Genomic DNA, 21,997 nt, shown 5'->3' with positions numbered 1-21,997 from the left:
CACAAGTTGCAAGAAAGATCACGTAATTCAAACGCAATAGATGGGACTCTGAAAGATTTGTATAACTGTACTTGCACTTGAATGGCCTTAAAACTGTTTCTGCTTTAACAACAGAATTTTACTTAGGCAGTATTTGCCCATTCTGGTGTAACTTACATGACTTCAGTGCTTAACCGCTGCCATGGAAGCTAGCATTCGTATTTGTTCTATAGTGCTGAATACCTTTCATTGTTAAAGGTGTGAATGAAGTATGCATGTGCATTGACTGTTGAATTCACATTTGTGTCATTTTTGTAAATATAGTAGTTTTGCACAACCTTTCAAAAAAAAAAGTCAGGTTTAGGATGATGACTTCTACAATTTGTAGTATGTTAAATGGAAGCGAGTACATGGACACTCTTGTTTTATCAAGGTAGAATATATGGTACAAATATGCGGTGGTATATTTGTACCCACATACAGTGACATTCTTTGACAGCCTAGGACATGCCAAGTTTTGTATTTAGTATTTTACATGCATTTTCCATTTAATCTTCCTTCTTGTGAGTTCAGTCATTTCTCTCATCTAACAGAAATTAAGGCATAGAGAAGTACATTTCCCAGATTACACAGACTTAAGTTGTGGGGCTGGTATTTGAACCTTGACAGACTACACCAGCACACATGCTCTTCATTATTATTTCTGTTGATTTTCTCCTCAATACCCTTTCCATCCTTACTTTGCCTTCTTCCTAACCTGTGCACTGAACACATGAACTGAAGCAGGACATATGGAGCAGATCATTGAATCATTCTAGATGCCCTTCAGGATGTTTTGACTGCCGTTTTGACTGTAGGGAAGTTGGACGTGGACAGGAAGCAGTCAGTACACACAGAAAAATTGCAGCCTCTCATTCTCTCTCTCTCTCTCACTTGCTGCCATTCTCTGTCATTCTTTCCAAATGTGGTTCTTTGTTTCTCAAACTGGCTCACAATTTTTGTGATTACCTAAGAAATAAATACAAACTGTTGGCCTTTTATTCAGGTCATGATTGTGGAGAAATGATTGTCTATAAATCATCAAAAATAAAATTTTTATTTTACCAATATAAAATAAGAAAACACTATAAAATTAACTTTTAGTTTAAAACTATAGAATAATAAAATCTTTTTTTAGCTTATCATCTCAAATATCATTTTTAAAAAAATTTTATTTTTACAGACTGCGTTTCGATTCATTGTACACAAATGGGGTACAACTTTTCATTTCTATGGTTGTACACAATGTAGCTTCATACCATTCATGTCATCATACATGTACATAGGGTAATACTGTTTGTCTCAGTCTACTATCTTTCCTTCTTCCACCCGCTTCCACCCCATTTTCCACTATACCATACAAAGTTCCTCCATTCTTCTCTTGCCCCCGCCCCCGTTATGTATCATCATCCACTTATTAGAGAAAACATTTGACCTTTGGTTTTTTGGGCTTGGCTTATTTCACAGCATGATATTCTCCAACTTCATCCATTTACCAGCAAATGCCATAATTTTATTCTTTATGGCTGAGTAATATTCATTGTGTATATATACCACAGTTGCTTCATCCTTTTATCAATCGAAGGGCATCTAGGTTGGTTCCATAGTCTAGCTATTGTGAATTGAGCTGCTATGAACATTGATTCATAGCAATGTTCATAGTGGCTGCATCACTGTAGTATGCTGATTTTAAGTCCTTTGGGTAGTGGGATAGCTGGGTCAAATGGTGGGTCCATTCCAAGTTTTTTGAGGAATCTCCATACTGCTTCCCATAGTGGTTGCACCAATTTGCAACTCCACCAGCAATGTAGGAGTGTGCCTTTTCCCCCACATCCATGCCAACACTTATTATTACTTGTGTTCTTGATAATAACCATTCTAATTGGAGTTAGATGAAATCTTAGGGTGGTTTTAATTTGCATTTCTCTAATTACTAGAGATGTTGAACACTTTTGATATATTTGTTGAACACCTGTATATCTTCTTCTGTGAAGTGTCTGCCCAGTTCCTTAGTCCATTTATTGATTAGGTTCTTTGAATTTTTAGTGTAAAGTTTTTTAAAGTTCTTTATAAACTTTGGAGATTAGTGCTCTCTCTGAGGTGTGTATGGAAAAGATTTTCTCCCACTCTGTAGGCTCTCTTTTCACATTATTGATTGTTTCCTTGGCTGATAAGAAGCTTTTTAGTTCGAATCTGTCCTATTTATTGATTCTTGCTTTTATTTCTTACACCAAGGGAGTCTTGTTAAGGTAGTCTGTTCCTTAACCAACATGATGAAGATTTGGGCCTACTTTTTCTTCTTTTGGTGAAGGGTCTCAGGTCTCATTCCTAGGTCCTTGATCCATTTTGAGTTGAGTTTCGTACAGGGTGAGAAATAGGGGTTTAACTGCATATGGATTTCCAGTTTTGCCAGCACCATTTGTTGAAGAGGCTGTCTTTTCTCCATTGTATACTTTTGGCATCTTTGTCTAGCATGAGCTAATTGTACTTATGTGGGTTTGTCTCTGTGTCTTCTATTCTGTACCATTAGTCTATTTGTCTATTTTGGTGCCAATACCATGCCGTTTTTGTTACTATTGCTCTATAGTAGAGTTTAAGTTCTGATATTGTGATACCTCCTGCATCACTCTTCCTGCCCAGGATTGCTTTGGCTATTCTGGGTATTTTGTTCTTCCAGATGAATTTCATGATTGCTTTCTCTATTTCTATGAGGTATGTCATTGGAATTTTAATTGGAATTGTGTTAAATCTGTATAGTGCCTTGGTAGTATGGCCATTTCGATAATATTAATTCTGCCTATCCAAGAACACAGGAGAACTTTCCATCTTCTAAGGTCTTCTTCATTTTCTTTCTTTAATGTTCTGTAGTTTCCATTGTAGAGGTCTTTCACCTCTTTTTTTAGATTGATTCCCAAGTATTTTTTTTTTTTTGAGGCTATTGTGAATGGAGTTGTTTTCCTCATTTCTCTTTCAGATGATTCATTTTAGTTCGAATCTTTTCGAACTAAAGATTCCTCTCACTAATGGCTCTGAGTCATAAAAGTAGAGGTAAAGGGCTGGGGATATAGCTCAGTTGGTAGAGTGCTTGCCTTGCAAGCACAAGGCCCTGGGTTCAAATCCCCAGCACCACAAAAAAAAAAAAAAAAAAAAAGATAATTCCTCCCTTTGCTGACCTACATTGTTGTTTTTCATTTCCTCCTCATTGAATATTTTGCTGAGAATGTTCTGTAGTGCAGGTTACTTGTAAATTCTTTTAACTTTTGTTTATCATAGAAGGATTTTATTTCGTCTTCAAATCTGAAGGTTAGTTTTGCTGGATTTAAGATTCTTGATTGACAACCATGTTCTTTCAGAGCTTGAAATATGTTGTTCCAGGCCCTTCTAGCTTTTAGGGTCTGGACTGAGAAATCTGCTTATATCCTTATTGAATTCCCCCTATATGTGATCTGATGCTTTTCTTTCGCAGCCTTTAAAATCCTATGTTTATTTTTTATTTTTATTTTATTTTAAGGTCACACAGCCACAGTTTTAATAGAAAACAAGAAAGACAAGGTCAACCAGGCCAGACCTCCCAAATGCCGTATCTTTTTTTTTTTTTGAGGTGTGGGGGTGATACTCGGGATTCAACTCAGGGGCACTCGACCATTGAGCCACATCTGCAGCCTTATTTTGTGTTTTATTTAGAGACAGGGTATCACTGAGTTGCTTAGGGCCTTGCTTTTGCTTGGGCTGGCTTTGAACTTTTGATTCTCCTGCCTCAGCCTCCCAAGCCACTGGTATTATAGCCATGTACCACTGTGCCTGGCCCAAATGCTGCATCTTAACTCTACCTGATAGGCTGGGACTTGGCACACAAGGGGCTATGGAATGCCCCTGCTGAACAGTGTTTCTGAACCAAGGTGGAGCCAGATGGAGAGCAGGCCCCTGCTAACAAAATCTCCAATGATGATGACTAAATAGGTGCAAAGGTGGGGGCCAGGGCCTGCCAGGGTGTGGGCCCAGCTTCCCCACCATGAGGGTCTGCAATGACTAGAGCTTTCAAAGGAGAAGGTGTACTAAGTTTCAGGCAGCTAATGGGGTTTGAGGAAGGCAGGGTCTAGGACAGGTCTGACTGACCTAGGTGGTCTGAGTAAGTCACATGGCATTTCTAGGCTCAGCTCAGGATGTTCTGTGATTCTGGTGACCTGAGAACAGGTACAGTCCCACTTCTACCCTCTCATTGGTCCCCTTTCTGCCAGCTTGTCCCATTCATGTGTCCTGGTGTGGCAGCACATCAGAGCAAGAAACAGATCAGGCAGGAGGCAGTTGCCAAGCTTCCTCTGGCTATGTGTTCAATCACTGTATTCCTTCCCTGTCCTCTCAAGGAGCCCCATTCCAGTGAGGGGTCAGTGGGGTCAGGCAGCACTGAATTCCTTCTCCAGACCCTGGATAAAGTGATCATTGAGGAAAAGCAGCTGACCATGGGGTAGAAAGAGTGGGTAAGATTCCTTCAATGCAGTCAGCCCGCAGTAGGAGGTTGGTGCCAGGGGTTAGCAACTGGAGGTGGTCAAGGAGGAGGCGGGCCAGAAGCTGGAGGGTACACTCAGCCAGCAGCAGGTTCTCGTGGGCATCCAGCACCAGGTCAAAGCCTAATGAGAGCACGCCCAGCCACATCACTGTTCTCAGCTCCTGGAAAGGGTTCTCTGCTGCCGGGCGGAAGGCCCCTTGTGGGGCCTCCTGTAGGGGCACAGGCTTGTCTGAGGATTGAGACTGTAGGTCTGCTGGGGTCGGCTGGATGCCTGCTGCTGCAGCTGGCACATTGACTACACCTGCCTGGCCACCGCCAAAATCTGCTCCTCGTGGAGAAGCCTATCCCTCTCTGCACCATGTGGTCGAGGATCATCTGGTGATTTCTCAGCACAAAAGACACAGGAGTAGAGCACTCGACAAAGGCTAGTATCCTCTGCATTTGGGGCCCTCAAGATATGGATGAGGAAGGCGTGGACCATGGCTCTGTGGTGGGTGCTACAGGAAAGCCAAAGACCTCGGGCAACCCTCCTTTGGCAGACAGAGTGCGTCATCCCTATCTTTATTTTGTATGTTAGGCATTTTCATTATAATGTGCCTTAGTGTGGATCTGTTGTGATTTTGTGCATTTGGTGTTCTGTAAGTGTGCTGTAGTTGATTTTCCATTTCATTCTTCAGGTCTGGTAAATTTTCTGGTATTAGTCATTGAATAGGTTGTTCATTCCTTTGGTTTGTATCTCTGTGCCTTCCTCAATCCCGATAATTCTTAAATTTGGTCTTTTCATAGTTTTTGGAGGTTCCATTCATGATTTCTTACCATCTTCTCTATTTGGTCAACTTTATTTTCAAGATTAAATATTTTGTCTTCATTGTCTGAGGTTCTGTCTTCTAAGTGATCTAGTCTGTTGGTGATGCTTTCCATTGAGTTTTTTATTTGGTTTATTGTTTCCTTCATTTCAAGGATTTCAGTTTGGTTCTGTTTCAGAATCTCTATCTTTTTGTTGAAATGATCTTTTGCTTCCTGCAGTTGCTCTTTCAACTGCTTATTGGAGTGATCATTCGTTGCCTGAATTTGCTCTCTTATCTCATTCTTTGCTTTGTGAATCATTTTAATTATGTATATTCTGAACTCCTTTTTTGACTTTTTTTCTACCCTGCTGTCAATGGATTCTATTAATATAGAATCTTGGTTTGTTTGGAATACTTTCTTCCCTTGTTTTTTTTCATGTTGTTCATGTATCTTCCCCTCTAGCAGTGCAGATCTGGAGTATTGCACTTTCCCCCCTATAGGCTTATAGTGACCCTGCAGGTTTCCAAAACCTCTCTTTAAGGAAGATCAATATTAGCAGCACCCAGTACAGACAATATGCAGTCCTAAACCAAATAGCACCTATGAAGACATTAACAATATTGTCATAATAAACAGAGAATGAGTTCAATTATCATCTACAGTATAACAAATAGATTTGCAATGAGGTCTGCAGTTTCTAATGTTGGACAAAGAGGATGGGGAGGGGTGTAGGATGTAACTGTTAATGGGATAAGAAAAGAGTATATAGAAGTTGTAGATCATGGAGTGAAAGTATAATCAAAAGAAGTTGGTTGTTAGCATGAGAAAAGAGAGAAAGAGACTGAGGAAACAGGTAAACAAAAGGAAAATAGCAAGAAAAATAAAGAAATAAAAATTTAAAAATTTTCAAAAAGGTAAAAAGAAAAAAAAATACACTGTTACAGTCATATACTATTCAAACCTCCTAGTCTTCAGTAGCCTGATGCATGAGAGGTACCTGACAATGAACTTCCAGACTCCAGCAGGTGTCACAGGATGGGATTTGACCCACCTAAAGATGGCAGCTTCTGCTTCCAGGATAATCCAAGATGGCCACACTGTCTTCCAAATGTGTGCCAAATGGGGAGCTGCAGCTCGGGGTGTGGGTGCCGAGTCCATGTGGGATGTGATTGGTCGGGCTGGGGGTCCTGGAGGCAGGGTACAGTCAGTGGGGCTGAGGGGTCCTGGGGACAGGGCATCATCAGTTGGGCCAGGGGTCCTGGAGGTCCTGGCTGTTGTTCCAAAATGGCGGCAGTCACGTGTAACCAAACCTGTGGGTACTGTGACAGTGGACTTCCAGGCAACAGAAGGCAGCTGGCAGTCTGCTGGTAGTCTGTGGTCTGCGGGTGGTCTGCAAGCTATGGGTGAATGATTGGCAGGTGGACCTCATGGGATGGGTGATGGGTATGTGAAAGGCAGGCAATGGGCATTCAAGAGGCAGGCAAACAGGCAAAATCTAGAATAATAAAATCCTGGTGAAAACTGGCTTGATGGAAATAATGACAAAGTGAATTTGCAGTGAAAGAAGACTTAATTGGGAACACTTAATGTGGACAAAATATGGTTTGATAAATTGTCATTAAAATATTTACATGGAAAACATTCCCAATGAAAATGGATTCAATGACATAAAAATGAACATGTAATAAATGGAAAATGATTTAACTTTCCTATATGGAAAAGTGATCAATGAGTTAAATTGACTTACTGGAGTTCAACACAAAGTATTTTGCAACTAAAAACAATCTGTCTTGTTATGTTTTTATTTGGAATGTTTGAATTTAAAATATCCTTAGTGACCGAATGCCACTCAAAATGTTCTAGAGGACAAATACACTGTACTCTCCCTTTCAAATACACAGCACCCTTATTTTCAAATGTATTGAATTCCAATATGTGGTTTATAAGTTGGTTGTTTAAAATTTAGGAAAACAGAGTCTGGGGTTGTAACTCAGTGGTTGAGTGATTCCTAGCACGTGTGAGGCACTGGGTTTGATCCTCAGCACCACACAAAAATAAATAAATAAAATAAAGGTATTGTGTTCATCTACAACTAAAAATATTTTTAAAATTCAGGAAAACACACTTGTGTAAACAATATTACATGTAGATTCTTAAGCCTATCCTCAAAGTCCGCTTGTAAATCCTTAGACTCCTGCTACTCTCCATTGCTTCTCTTCCTTTACTTTTTTTTAAAATAAACTTTTTGTTTAGGAAAGTTGGGAAGATAGTATGGAGACAACATAATTGGTATGAGGCAATAGTAATACATTATTATTATTATTATTATTATTATCATTATTATTATTTTGGTTCTGGGGATTGAACCCAGGAGTGCTTAACCATTGAGCCACATCCTTAGCCCTTATTGGTATTTTATTTAGACAGAAGCTTGCTGAGTTGCTTATGGCCTTGCTAAGTTACTGAGGCTGACTTTGAACTCACAATCCTCCTGCCTCAGCCTCCCCAGCCACTGGGATTATAGGTGTGCTCATCATGCCTGACTTGATACATTATTTTTAATGCAAATTTGATTTCGGTTTTCTTAATTGTATGTAATGTCCCTTTTTTGTTGTTTTATGTAATTTTATGTAATGTCCCTTTTTTGTTCAAGGATCCCATCTAGGATACCATATTATATTTAATTATCTTACCTCCTTAGACTCCTTTAGGCTATGACATTTTCTCAGATTAGCAGTTTGTTTGTTTGTTTGTTTAATTGCAGGGCATTGAAACCAGAAGAGCTTTACCTCTGAGCTATATCCTATTTCCTTTTTTTTTTTTTTTTTTTTTTTTTTGAGACATGGTCTTAATGAGTTGGTGAGGTTGTCCTTGAATTTACAATCCTGCCCCAGCTTCCTGAGTTTCTGGAATTATAGTGTGTGCCCCAGAGCCCAGCACTTACCTTGTTTTTGATGACCTTGACAGTTTTGAAGAGTACTTTGAAGTCAAGTACTTTATAGATTGCTCCCCAATTGGGATTTGTCTGATATTTTTGACATGCTAAGACTTGGGTTTATGGGTAGTTGGGAAGAAGACCACAGAGGTAAAGTACCATTCTCATCACACCATATCAAGGGCACATACTATCAGTATAACTAACTGTTGTTCTTGTTGACTTTGATCACCTGACTGAGATAGCATTTGTCAGGTTTCTCCACTGTACAGCTGTCTCTTTTCCTTTCCTTTTTTTTTTTTTTTTGCGGTACTGGGGATCGAACTCAGGGCCTTGTGCTTGCAAGGCAAGCACTCTACCAGCTGAGCTATCTCCCCAGCCCTGTTTTTTTTCTTAGTTAAATTCAGCCTAGCTCTGCTACTGAGTTACATTCTCAGCTTTTAATATTTTTATTTTGAGAGGGTCTAAGTTGCTAAGGCTGGCTCTGAATTTGTGATTCTCCTGAGTAGCTGGGATTACAGACATACACCACGATGCCTGGCTCCATCCTATACTTTTAAAAATTTCCACATTTATTTAAAAAAATATGAACATTGGGGGCTGGGGAGATAGCTCAGTTGGTAGAGTGCTTGCCTTGCAAGCATAAGGCCCTGGGTTTGATCCCCAGCAACATAAAAACAAAAACAAAAACAAAAACAAAAAACATTAAAAAAAATGAACATTAAAAAATATGAACATAAAGGGAATTTATTGTAAGACTGCAGAAAGTTATGTCATATTTAACGTTTATAGAAAGTATTATGTGCACACCTCTGGCTGACTGATAAAGGACAGCAAATGAGCCACCTCATTTTTTTGGTAAAATCTTCACATTTATGAGAAGTTCCTCCCTAGCTGCCAACAACTTCTGTTGCATTGGGAGGTTTGGGAAGAGGGTTAGTGGAATAGGGGACTGAACCTATGGTATTAGAGCATTGTGACTATGGCCTGGCCTTTTTATGTTTCTTTGGATGTGTAGTTAACATTTTTTTTTTCTAAATATTTTTTAGTTTCAGTGGATATTTTATTTTATTTATTTGTTTATATGCAGTGCTGAGGATGGAACCTAGGGCCTCACACATGCCAGGCAAGCACTCTACCACTGAGCCACAGTTTCAGCCCCATGTAGTTACATTTCTATCTAGAATAATACAATCTGAAAATTTGAAAGGAAAATTGATTAAACTGTCTACAAATACTTTGATGCTTTACCTGCTCTCAGGTTAATGACACTCCTAGAAATGCGTTGTGACAATCTGTTGGTTTACATGTGAAATTCAAATTTGTTTCTGATAGTGTTAACTCAGTTTTAGAATGGAGTAGTTTATGGAAGTGCTGATATAAATGGCAATTTTCTTAAAGACTGCTTAAAATACAAACTGCAATCAGTAATTAAATGGCTTCATCACGTGATTTGGATGTACGTATTTTTGCTTCTGTGCACAGGAAAATAGAAAGTTTTTTTTATTTTAGAAGTTGAAAATTTAAGTACATTAAAGTCAAAAAACATAAGCATGGTTGACTCCAATTCTCTCTTGGCTTCTTTGTTCCTATAGCATTTCATTTATTATACTTCTTGGTTTTACTTCTCTTCCATCCATTCTGTTTTCTGCTACAGTTATTTGTGTACAGGCTGTGTCTCTCACTAGAGAGACACTTTTGAAGGTCAAATGGTGGCTTGATTTTATATCTCCTAGAGGGCTATGCCTCTGGTGGAGACTTCAAAAGTGTCTCCAATTAAACTGAAGTGCTTGGGGACAGTTAGCTCTTAGAAGAAACAGTAACATGATGGCTCTTTCAACTGTTTGAAAGATGTCATTGTGTGTGGCTCTAGGGAACAGACCCTAGACCATGGAGAAAGGTTAAGTAAGGCAGAATTTTATTACATATGAGAAAAGATTTTTAACAATTATAGATGCTTAAAATCATTAAGGTCTTCTTCTTTGTAAGGTAACAGCTAGATCACTTCCTGCATTCAAAATTGACATATGCAGTCAGCTCCCAGGATGGAGGGGTATATTACAATATGAAAATCTGATTTTACATGAAAGGCTGCTGACATTTAAAATTCATCATATGGTTTCTTTAAATATCAACGCTTCTTTGTAGATTTAAAGTGTATTTGCTTTGCAAATATTCATGTCAGGTTTCCCACTGATCCATCGGTCCACAAAGTGAGGAACAGTTGCTGCTGACTGAACCTTGACTGAGCAGCATACTGTGCTTGAGTCTTTTATGACTGAAGGGGCTAATATCTGTCCCAGTTTCCAGAGCAATGTGTCATATCAGCTTCCCTTCTCTTTAGCAAGTGAGGTGGAAGCGGTGCGGGAGGCCATGAAAACCCACAGAAGCATCTTTTCCAGCAGCGGCCCTGACCTAGGAGAGTGCTCTGTTTCAGCTAGCTCTGATAAACTGCAGAAAATATGTCTCCATGTTCACCTTTTCTTTCTATATAGATGTCCCCGGGGTGCACAGTATGCATCAAACCAGGGGTCAGGACTTTCAGAAAGATTCTGGAGAATTTCAAGTACACTATGGTGCTTTGAAGGGTTGATTCCCATGTAATTTGCTGCTTCACAAAGTTAATGGGCTGGAGGTCTTAAGACCCCCTTAACACACATTCCTTCTAAGGATTTAAAATAAGGGGTGTTGTTTGAGGGGTCCAATAAATAGCAACCATCCTCATATGAGTTATTGGCAAGGAAGACAAAAAGTAAAGCAGAGTTTGGGGGATGTGGCCTGTATCTGCAGGTAAGTAAACTTTATAATTATCTGTACTGCAGAATTAAATACACCCAACCGGGCATAGGCAGGGCTACTCCAGGACAGAAAAGAGTATGATCCCTGTGGAGACTTTTTCCCGGCAGAAGGAGGAAGAGGAAGCATGCTTCTCCTGCTAAACTTACCCATTAGATGAGTCCTTGCATGTCCCTGGGAAGGAATCGGGGGGACAGGGAAGAAGGTGGGCCAGAAATGTCACACTAATGGATATTCCTCCTCATGGAAGGAACTATTGTTACGGAGCAAAAGGCTTTCTCTACAGAAAAAAATTGTGAAATCTAGGGAGATTCAGTCTGTTTGAAGTACTTCAAGATGATCTGCAATGTGGAGTTTGTTTTTGGTTTTGGTGTGGAAAAGTGGTAGAAATAAGGGAGATTTTGTGATTTTGTGGTGAGCAAAATTGGAGAATAATGACCCTGTTCTACAGATAGAGATAGGAATGACTACATCACAGTCCTGTTTTCTGCTGTGTGTATGTGATTTTAAAGAATTGAAATATGATTCACATAACACTAAATACAGAGCGGGTTTTGATATATTCATAATACTTCACAACTATTACCACTATCTATTTCCAGACCAGATCCATCGCCCCCAAAAGAACAGCTCCTCTTTTTTTATTTTATTTATTTATTTATTTATTGAGGTATTAGAGATTGAACCCAGGGGAATTCTGCCACTGAACTACATCCCTAGCCTTTTTTTATTTTTTATTTTGAGGCAGGGTCTCTCAAAATTGCCCAGGCTTGGTCTGAACTTGGATCCTCCTCCTCAGTCCTCCACCCCCAGGGTACCTGGGAATAGTTATTTACCACCAGACTCCCCATTCTCTTTAATTCCCCATTCCCCACCCCATTCCTCACTTCTTCCTCCATCCCCTGGCACTTAAAATCTCTTGGGAGTTAGGGGCAGAGCCTTTCCCTCATGGTTTCAAGGTGGCTGCAATAACTCCAGTCATTATATTCACACCACAGTCAGCAAAGAGAGAGCAAATGCAAAACCCCTGACTGGGTCAGTCCCCGTGCAAGAGCTTTTCTGAAAGCCTCGACCAGTGACTTGGCACACCTCTCACTGGCCACCCCTACGATAAGGATGACTAGGAAACACAGAAAGTTACTTCGCTGTAGCCAGGTAAAGTCAGAATTCTTTTAGGAAGAAGGGGAAATATCTGTATGTGCCACAGGCATTCTTATATTAAGTAAATGTTAAAACATAGTTATTACATTTGGTATTCTTTCTCAAGCAGTGACACAAAAGAATAGATTACAGAAAGACTACGATCTCCAGGGTTTCAACCTGAAAACATTAGATCTATAACCAAGGTAACCTAAATTTCTATTAAATACATGTTGAAACTTTCATATATGATTTATCTCAGTCTTGTTGTCTTCCATCTGTCACTACCTAAAATAACATTTTGTATTCTAGTCAGTATAGTTATATGCATATTTGCAATGTTAATAATGAGTTATTATGGGTTAGTTAAATATGTCTCTTTAAATCCTGCAGTTTGACCATTTTAAGATTTTAAAAGTAACTATGCATGTGGGTGTCCTTACCATTCATAGTTACAAACACTTTAAAATTTAAAACTTCAAAAATTTAAATCAAATTAGCATATGCACATGAATTTATAATATATCAAATAGTACACGAGGGTTGGTGATGAGAAGCAACAGCCACCACATCCTGCTCCAGTTTCCTACCCCAAATCCTGTAAGTTCTACAAGACAGCTAACTTAAACATTTCTCTTTTTTAGTTATTGTGGTTACATCTTTGTTATGTATATATGCACTGTGTATATGCCTAATGTTATATTCATGCCTAATGTCAACCGAGGCACTATGGAGTAACTTCTTGCTATCCTTTATAGTTGTATGTATATATATGTGTAAGTATGTATATATATGCATGTTATAATATATTCACTCACTATGTATTATGACTTATGTAGAGTTCTACTTGTAGAATTGTTGGGATTCTTTCCAGAACTTTGATTGCAGTATATTTAGCATCATTACTTTGAAAGCAAACTTAAATTCTAGGCAGTATAGTTATATGTATATTTGCAATATTAATAATGAATTATTATGGGGTACTTAAATATGTCACTTAAATATTCATCAGCTAGTTTTATTTATTTATTCAACAACTGTGAGCCTAGCTCTGGTCTAGGTGCTAGGTGAACAAGACAGGCAAAATCCTGCCCACATGGAACTTAACAGTTTATTATGATGACAGGAAATTTGAAAATACATAAATAAATATATAATAATATCATATGGTAAACAGTAGTATGCATGTACATGTGTAGGAAACAGGGGGTGCATTGCTGTTTTAGATAAACAGGAAATATTTCTCTAAGGAGGTGACATTTGTGCAGAGAGGAGTAATGACAAGCAACCAGTCATTAAGACCCAGGCAAGGAGTATCTCAGGCAGAAGAAATAATTAGTGCAGAGGTCACGAAGGAGGAATGTGCTTGGCATGTATAAGGAGTTCCCAGGAGCAGTCTGGAATAAAGAGAGAGAGAGTGCCAGAGACCAGGTAGAGGCATGAGGAAGGGGCCTAATGACTGTGATAGTCAGAATACATTTTATTTGAATGTCATGGGGAGCCACTAGAGGGTATTAAGCAGGGGATGGAAGTAATCTGATTTTACCTAAGAAAAGAGAACCACCTTGGCCGCTTTATGAAGAAGACATTCTAGGAGGCTGAACTAGAAGCAGGGGGACTAATTAATTAAGGAGGTTCTTGCAGTAGATTAGTTGAATTATGGAAATTTTAGGTATAAAAACATTCATACCAATTCCTCTAGAAACAGTTGAAGCACTGAATCACTTTTCAATAAGTCTCCAGTAAAGTTTGGGGCCTAGAAATAATTTTGAAAATGAGGAAATGAGTGGTTGTGAGTATTTAATTAACTATGTGTGGTATCCAAATGTACCAAAATTTCAACTTTGGACCTTTGCACAGCTCTTCCATCTATAATGTTATTCTGCTCTCATCATACCAATTTTTGCTCATTATTGAAGTCTCAACTTTTTTTTTTTCTTTTTTTTGGTACTGGAGATTGAACACAGGGGCACTCAACCACTGAACCACATCCTCGGCTCTATTTTGTATTTTACTTAGAGACAGGTTCTCACTGAGGTACTTAGCACCTTGCTGAGTTGCTGAGGCTGGCTTTGAACTCTTGATCCTCCTGTCTCAGCCACTGGGATTGCAGGGGTGTGCACCAGGCCTGACTGAAGTCTCAACTCTTAAGATTTATTCTTCAACAAATATGTCCAAAACTCACCAAGACTAGGTCATGTGTCCTATAAACTCTCACTTGAATCCAGATTTATGCATTCCACAGCAATTTTATGCCTGTTTACTTTTCTATCTTTCTCACTTGACTCGAAAGTTCCTAGATGTAGGAACTGTGTCTTATATACCCATCTCATTATTTGCACTTAGAATTAAACAATATAATTTTTGTTAAGTGAATAATTAATGTTTAACTGTATGCTTGTTAAATATATCTGAGTTGTTTGTTACATATATCTGAGTTGTCTGAATCTTAGATTATGTCTGTGTTAAAAAAAATTCCATCAATAGATTGACTTAGGTAATTTCCTTAATCCTACAACACACAATTGGTAAAATATCTGTGTTTGATACCTCTTTTCAAAATTCCTCCAACCCCGTCACAAAAAAGCAAATGTCCTTTTTTTTCATCAGTGAATAGATGGTGGAAGGGCTATTTGGAATTCATGTGCTGAAAGGATGTTGTAGGTGTTCGCTAGGTTTTCTGTTGTCAACTTCCCTCTCTGGACAGCTCCAGTATTCCCAGCAATAGGTCATAAGGATAGAGCAATCTAAGCAATAGGCTGCCTAGGTAGCTATAACACCGGGTCCCAGTAGGGTGCTGGAGAGTGGGTTTTGCCTTTTCATCATCTATTGTTTCTTTCATGTAGTGTTGCTGACTTGTAAAATAGGTGAGGCAAAACTGATACTCAAGTACATGATTTATCATCCACACAATTTGAACCAGAGTCAGTTGGAGATATATCCCATGTGCAGTACCCTATAACATTTTGGTTTTCCTTTTTGTGATGCCATCCTTGTCCTGGAACACAAACCCTTTCCAGATCTCTCCTAGATCTTCCTTAAAGGTGGAGCCACTTATTGGTTCTAAACTTCAGTGGGCATAAGAATCATCTGGAAATTATGTTAAAATTTCTGGGTAACATCTGCAAAGTTGTGTTTCTGTAGGTCTGAGAAGGAGTCCTAGATTTGACTTTCAAATAGAACTTTGAGGTGTTGCTATTTTAACACACAGAGCTGCTACTGAAGAGGAATGAGGAGAGGAACATGCACAGTATAGGTTTGACTCAAACTGTCAATCTACTTGTTGGTCAGCATCTTACTGTGTTCTGGAACCCCTCACTCATATAGTAAAAACATCACACACTATTACCTGTGCAGTTTCTCTCCTGTTTTGTCTCTTTTATTTTTTTAATATTTTTCCATGTTCATAATTTTTTGTACAAGTTGAATATTACATGATGAGTTGACATTAGCTTCTCCAGGGGTAGAAATTTAACGGATGAGGTCACACATTTTAGAATCCATTTATGTTGCTTTCACAGCTAGAGTTTTTTAGACCTTAGCTTGAAGTATAAGATGGCCAAAGCAATGCCTCCATCTGTAGCCAGTACACAAGGCATTCTACCAGTGAGAGTATGAGTTGAAATATTTTTTAATGCCAGTGAACTGGAATTTGGCATCAGTTTCTGGATGTGCCATAATTTCAATCTTGCCAGAGCCACAAATTCCGCAGCTGATGTCCTTCAACGTACACAGCTCCCTCTGTCTTTCTCTTTTATATGGTCTGGGTTGTCATGAAGTTTCTTGAATTTTCTGCTGATTCCTTTTATATCTACTAGCTAATGTCTTTCCTTCCATCTATATAGCAGATTGCCTTTCTGATTCTCCCTCAGATCAATACTTTCCACTCATCATTTCTCCAAATTTTACACGTACCTTTAAAAATATTTTTATAGCCCTATAAAAATCCCATTTGTGATATTCTCCTGTCTTTATTGCTTTGCTGCTCTTTTTCTTTATATTCATTTGGCAATACAATACACTACCATCAGGAAAAGTTATTATAAATCTGCTTACAAAACTATAAAAATATCTAAGCTACTGATATTCTATATCCTCTTAGCCATGCTTGATTGCTGTGCATAGAAGCAATATCTTTTGGCCTCTTTGGAGACCAGCTTGTTCTATCCCCTGTGACTTCCCAATATATTTTTTTTCTATTTTTTTTCAACCAAGGTATGATTTACATTCAGTAATATTCACCCTTTTTGCTGTACAGTTCAATGTATCTTGACAAATGCATACAGTAATGTAATAACCACCACAATTGAGAGAAAGAACAGTCCCCCGCCCCCGCCAAGTTCCCTCCTGCCTCCTTGTAACACTCTCTCCTTGCCACTCCTCGGTGTTGGCAACCACCAATTGGTTTTCTGTCCATAGTTTTGCCTGTTCCAGAATGTGGAATTACACACTATGTGTGACTCTGGCTTCCTTTGCTGAGCACAGTGCATTTGATTTAACATGTAATTCATAAAACTGTTGCTGGTATCCATACGCCTTTCTTTTTTATTCCCGAGTAGTCCATTGTATAGATCTACCTTAGTTGTTTATCCATTCCCCAAATAGTTTTAATTACTGTGCTCTCTTCTGTCCTCTAAATTTAAACTCCTTCTTTTTTTCATTTGGAAAAAAAAAAAGATTTCCAAATTTCTCATGTGTTCTAGGTGGGAATAAAAACTAATAGTATTTAACATTTTAGTATTTGCACCTGTCACATTCCTGATGCTTAGACCCATTTTAACCAATTTTTCAGGTGTGAGCTCAACTGTGGGGCAAATCTATTCTAGAGAAGCCTGTTCTATACATCCTTTTGGATTGAATGTCTTCCAAGTTGCAGTTTGAAAGAATGACCTGAGATCTCTTATTTAGGATCATTGCTGTAATTCCCAGGAGAGATGTAAAGAGGGCTTCCCTTTCTCCTACCAGGTCTCAAAGCATAAGCATACATCCTTGGTAATTTGGAACCAGTTTGCCTCTTGTTTTGCCCTCACATTAGGGTCCTGTTCTCCTTGTATGAATGTTTGGTTCCAAACAACCTAGTATAGGAATACCCATAGCTTTCTTGACTTGTGTCTGAGATGGTACTCCCACGGTTTTGAAGGATGGGTAACTGAAGTATAAGATACTATGGTAGTTATTAATATGGAACAGCCCCATCTACCACAGTTTATATGGGGAAAACATAACCAGCACCAACAATTCTACCCAACCTATATAATCCAAAATATGACCATAATATAATCTATACCATAAAAATTCCAAGGATTACTTCAATTTTAGTTAATTTCCATTAGTACTGAAGCTTCAGGAGCCCAGTTATGGTTAGGAATATCATTCCTTGATATTTGCTTCATTGGTTCTAGTTACAACCAGAAATAAAATGAAAATTTAAATGTTTATTGTATTTAAACTTGAATTTCTTGCATTTAAAGAAGAAATTCTAAAAACTAAGGATAGGTAATTTTTAAGCTAAGTATCCTCAACTGTCCTTATAATAAGCATTTTTAAAAAATTATTTATTTTTAATTCTTTACAGACTGCATTTTGGTTCATTGTACACAAATGGGGTACATCATTTTGTTTCTATGGTTGTACATGATGTAGATTCATATCATATGTATAATCATACATGTACATAGGGTAATGATGTCTGTCTCATTCCATTAATAAGCATTTTGTTCTATTTGGCATTTTACCAACAGTTTGAAAATGTAGTTCATTATACTTTGGTCTTAGAGTATTGCTATATTATATTTCTCCAAAAAATTCCCTTTCTTTTTTTTTCATTAAATTTTTTTTTTTTCAGTATTGGGAATTGAACCCAGGGTCCTCTACCCCCTAGCTACATCCCCAGCCCTTTTTATTTTCTACTTTGAGTCATGATCTCACTAAGTTTCTCAGGCTGGTCTGGAAATTGTGATCCTCCTGCCTTTGCCTCCCTAGTTGCTGGAATTACAAGTATTGACCACTGTGCTTGACTAAAGGGAATAATTTTGAAAAATGCCCTTGGAATATATTCAGATATTGAACATTTTATTCATTTCTTTTACCTACCTTTTAATAAATAAGTGAACTTTAAGTCAGGAAATACATAGTTTTTCAAAAAGCTGACATTTCTTTTTATCTTTCTTTTATACAGGTGTTTGCTTCAGAATGGTAAGTCATACACTGTTTATTATTTTTCTGCCACTGTCTTCCTGTTATTTTAATCAGAGACAGCAGTTTTCTACCTACTGCTAGTCTACTCCTTATTTACTGCCCTCAACAGCAAATGAAGACGTATATGAATTTTTTAAAAATTACTTTGACTTTTATTAAAGCTGTCCTTAAAAAATAGTTAGAAACATCACAGCCTTCTTATTTATTAGTTAATATTTTCTATGAATTTCAAAAGTACCTCTCTTGGTTGATTTGAATTAAACATTTTGATGAGGTATGTTGAATACAAAGTATGGATCTTTCACACATTCTGGGTAGAAAAACCCTCCAGGCAAGGGAGCATATCTAGCACTGCAAAATGAAAAATGCTAATGTTGAATATGAAAGCGGTTTCAGGTTTTCAGTAGTTAAAGTTCCTTTTCTCTTTTTAAATTTTTTATTTTTTAAATATTCTTTTCTTAAAAGTTAACAGTGGCTTATATTTTCACCTTCTATTGCTGCTGGGAGTCACTTGATGAGATCTCTGATCCCCAACCCCTGAGAGTTAGTTCCAACACATTCCTACCAGTAAAGTCTCAGTATTTTTTTTGTTGTTGTTTTTTTTGTTTTTTTGGTGCTGGGGATCAAACCCAGGGCCTTGTGCTTGCAAGGCAAGCACTCTACCGACTGAGCTATCTCCCCAGCCCCAAGTCTCAGTATTTTGAGATAACTCCATCCTCTACAATTCAGATGGTCTCCATTTTCATAATTATCTTGGCTTATTTTCTGAACTAATTCCTATACCCACCTTAGCAAAAACTAGTTAGAAAATAGTAAAAAGTAAAGTAAAAATAATTAAAAATTAGTAAATCGATTTTCGTTTGTGTCGCTTCATCTTGTTGGGTCTGTGGAGTATAGATCTTAATCACACTAGCCTCCAGGCAGGAGTAGAGCATAGTTTTGAAAACTTCAGGTAAGATTGGATCAACAAGAATTTTTAGAATAATGTGGTTAAAATAATTCAGAATCAACATGCTTCTTATTTTTTCATTTTTAGTAGAATAGCTGAATTTGAAACTGGGAAAGGAATTTAAAGAAACCATTAAGAATCACAGGAGAGAGAAATGTATCCATAAACAATTATAACATTTTTGTGATAAATCCAGAGCCATCAAAAACCTTCAGAATCTTTTAATCTACAATAATTCCGCAAACCAGCTTGTATAAGCTAGGGTTCTTGATAGTTTAATTTTCTTGTTAAAATTATTTCCCCTCATTTTTGTTGTAAATTTTGGAGTGTTTTAGTTTTTGTTCCTGCCCACGAATGCTTAATGTTGATCATAACAGGATGTTTCTCATCAGTGATTGAGAATCTTGGATTGATGTCACTTGGAACCCAGATTCACAGTGTAGTTTAGTGTTCATAGGCCTGAGGGCAATGCGGTCAAATTTTACAGATCCCAAAACACATCATAGATACTGGTTCTGAAATAATTCTCACTATTAATTTACATTTTTGTAACATGCATGTCCTGAAAGGGAATTTAACAAAAGATACCATTTAAGTGAAGGTTCTTATCAGTAGAGGTGTGACAGGTCAGCTATGCAAGGGTTGGCATAGACTATAGTTTAGGGTAAAAAGATGATCAGGTCAGCATGTTTTGAATATTGTATGCAATATAAAGTATGCGATGAATTCAGACTTTTCATGATTGGCTTCATCTCTTTTGTTTTCTCCTGAAACCAGTACACGGAAGGTGAAGCTAAGAAAATCGGAGTGGTTGGCTGGGTGAAGACACCAGCAAAGGCACCGTGACAGGCCAAGTGCAAGGCCCCGAAAGAGAAGGTCAATTCCATGTGAGTGGTAAGACTAACAACACTGCGCAGCTTGAGGAAGTCCTTTTGATATTTCACTGAACAGTACGAACAGTACCAATGGGCCAGATTTAGTTTGCAGATTATAAATAAATTCAGATTTCCAGGCAGGCTAGCAAAGACATTCAGAGCTAGGGTGGAATTTATTGTTCAGGAATGGATTTTCCCCTTGGGCAGGCCTCAGGAGAGGCGACTGCATGACTCCCCATTTGGTATGAATTTGTCCTGGTGAATCTCCCCTAATGTCCAAGGTCCAGGTGTTTCTCATTTGAAGTTTGGGATAGAAACATAGAGCAGTGGGATGGTTGTTAAAGTAATCTTCAAAACAAAAAGATCACCATCTCCTTCTTATGTAAGGGCTTTATTTATCTAATTGTAATTTCATTTTACCGTCAATTAGTGTGTGTTTAGGTAACCATGATATGAATCCTTGCAATCTAAGGGAGACAAGATTCAGTAATATGGGGAATAGTGTCCTGTATACACAATGTCACTTTCAAAAGCTTTGTCTCTTCAGCTTCATCATTTCTACTCTTCTCTGTAGTCTTTTTTTTTGGGGGGGGTGTACTGGGGACTGAACTCAGGGACACTTGACTACTAAGCCACATCCCAGCCCTATTTTGTATTTTATTTAGAGACAGGATCTACTGAGTTGCTTAGCACCTTACTGTTGCTGAGGCTGGCTTTGAACTTATGATCCTCCTGCCTCAGCCTCCAGAGCTGCTGGGATTACAGGTGTGCACCACCACACCCGGCTTTTCTTTTTTTCTTTTCTTTTCTTTCTTTTAAACAAAAGTAGCTATCTTTTTTGGAGAATTGTATATTGGGGAATATGCTAAGCACTTTACATGAAGTATCCTGTTTACTCTTTACAGAGGACCTATGAGGTAGACCAGGAATACCCAGTTTATTTTATTTTATTTCTTATGAGTTATCTTTGTTTTCATTGCTTAATATTTTCAGATTTCTAAAGCAGTAATTTTTGGCTTATTGTACTGTGAAGTAATATAGGCAGAGAGATATAAAGACCGAGATAGTAATCTGCCCCTCATGTCTGTTTCCTACCCTTTTGTGTGACCTGTTCCAGTGGCTTTGTGAATAGTTTTAACAGCTTTCTTTTCACTTAAAATTATTGAAGTATACATTTATGGTTAAGGTTTTGCTTGCTATTATTAAAATGGTATACTTCATGCATATTTTCTGTAGTTTGTATTTCATTTTATGAACATTCCAGTAATCAGTAAACATATAATTACTAACTCCTTGTATTTTAAATTTATTTATATATAGGCACATACTTACATATTACATACTTAAATATATTTTACACATATTTATGTGTAAAATCACATTCTGACTTAAAAAGTGTGGTCCAAAAATTGAGTTTCATAAAATGTGGGTCAATAGTTAATGAACAATAATATTTTTTCAGGAAGATTACTAGAAAATGCACAGATTGTGAGACTTACATTGTACAGATGAATAAATTCAATGAATGAGAAAATGTCAAATCGTTATGGAGTAGGTTAAGAATGGGGGCCATGTGAAGGATGGAAGCTTTTTTTTTCTTGGTACTAGGAATTGAACCCAAGGTTACTTAACTACTGAGTCACATTGCAGCCCTTTTTTATTTTTTATTTCGAGACAGGTTCTCATAAGATGCTTAGATCTTGCTAAGGTCCTGAGGCTGGCCTTGAACTTGCAATCCTCCTGCCTCAGCCTCCTGAGTTGCTGGGATTATATGCATGTGTCACATGCAT

General features: G+C 37.9%; 1 protein-coding gene and 1 pseudogene across 1 annotated transcript in view; one reads left to right on the top strand and one right to left on the bottom strand.

Annotated features, from left to right (window-relative positions):
• Acyp2 (acylphosphatase 2) overlaps window positions 1-21,997 on the top strand; it is a 158,629-nt gene that overhangs the window by 3,193 nt on the left and 133,439 nt on the right. Inside the window, 4 exon segments of the mRNA XM_053743293.1 lie at window positions 18,364-18,380; window positions 20,110-20,155; window positions 20,158-20,201; window positions 20,203-20,219. Of these exon segments, the coding sequence (XP_053599268.1) occupies window positions 18,364-18,380; window positions 20,110-20,155; window positions 20,158-20,201; window positions 20,203-20,219 (124 nt within the window).
• LOC124963435 (AP-5 complex subunit sigma-1-like) lies at window positions 4,413-5,006 on the bottom strand (annotated as a pseudogene).

The sequence above is a fragment of the Sciurus carolinensis genome, chromosome 13 (genome assembly GCF_902686445.1).
Source record: "Sciurus carolinensis chromosome 13, mSciCar1.2, whole genome shotgun sequence".
Classification (NCBI taxonomy): Eukaryota; Metazoa; Chordata; class Mammalia; order Rodentia; family Sciuridae; genus Sciurus; species Sciurus carolinensis.
This window is presented reverse-complemented; position numbering and strand designations above follow the sequence as displayed.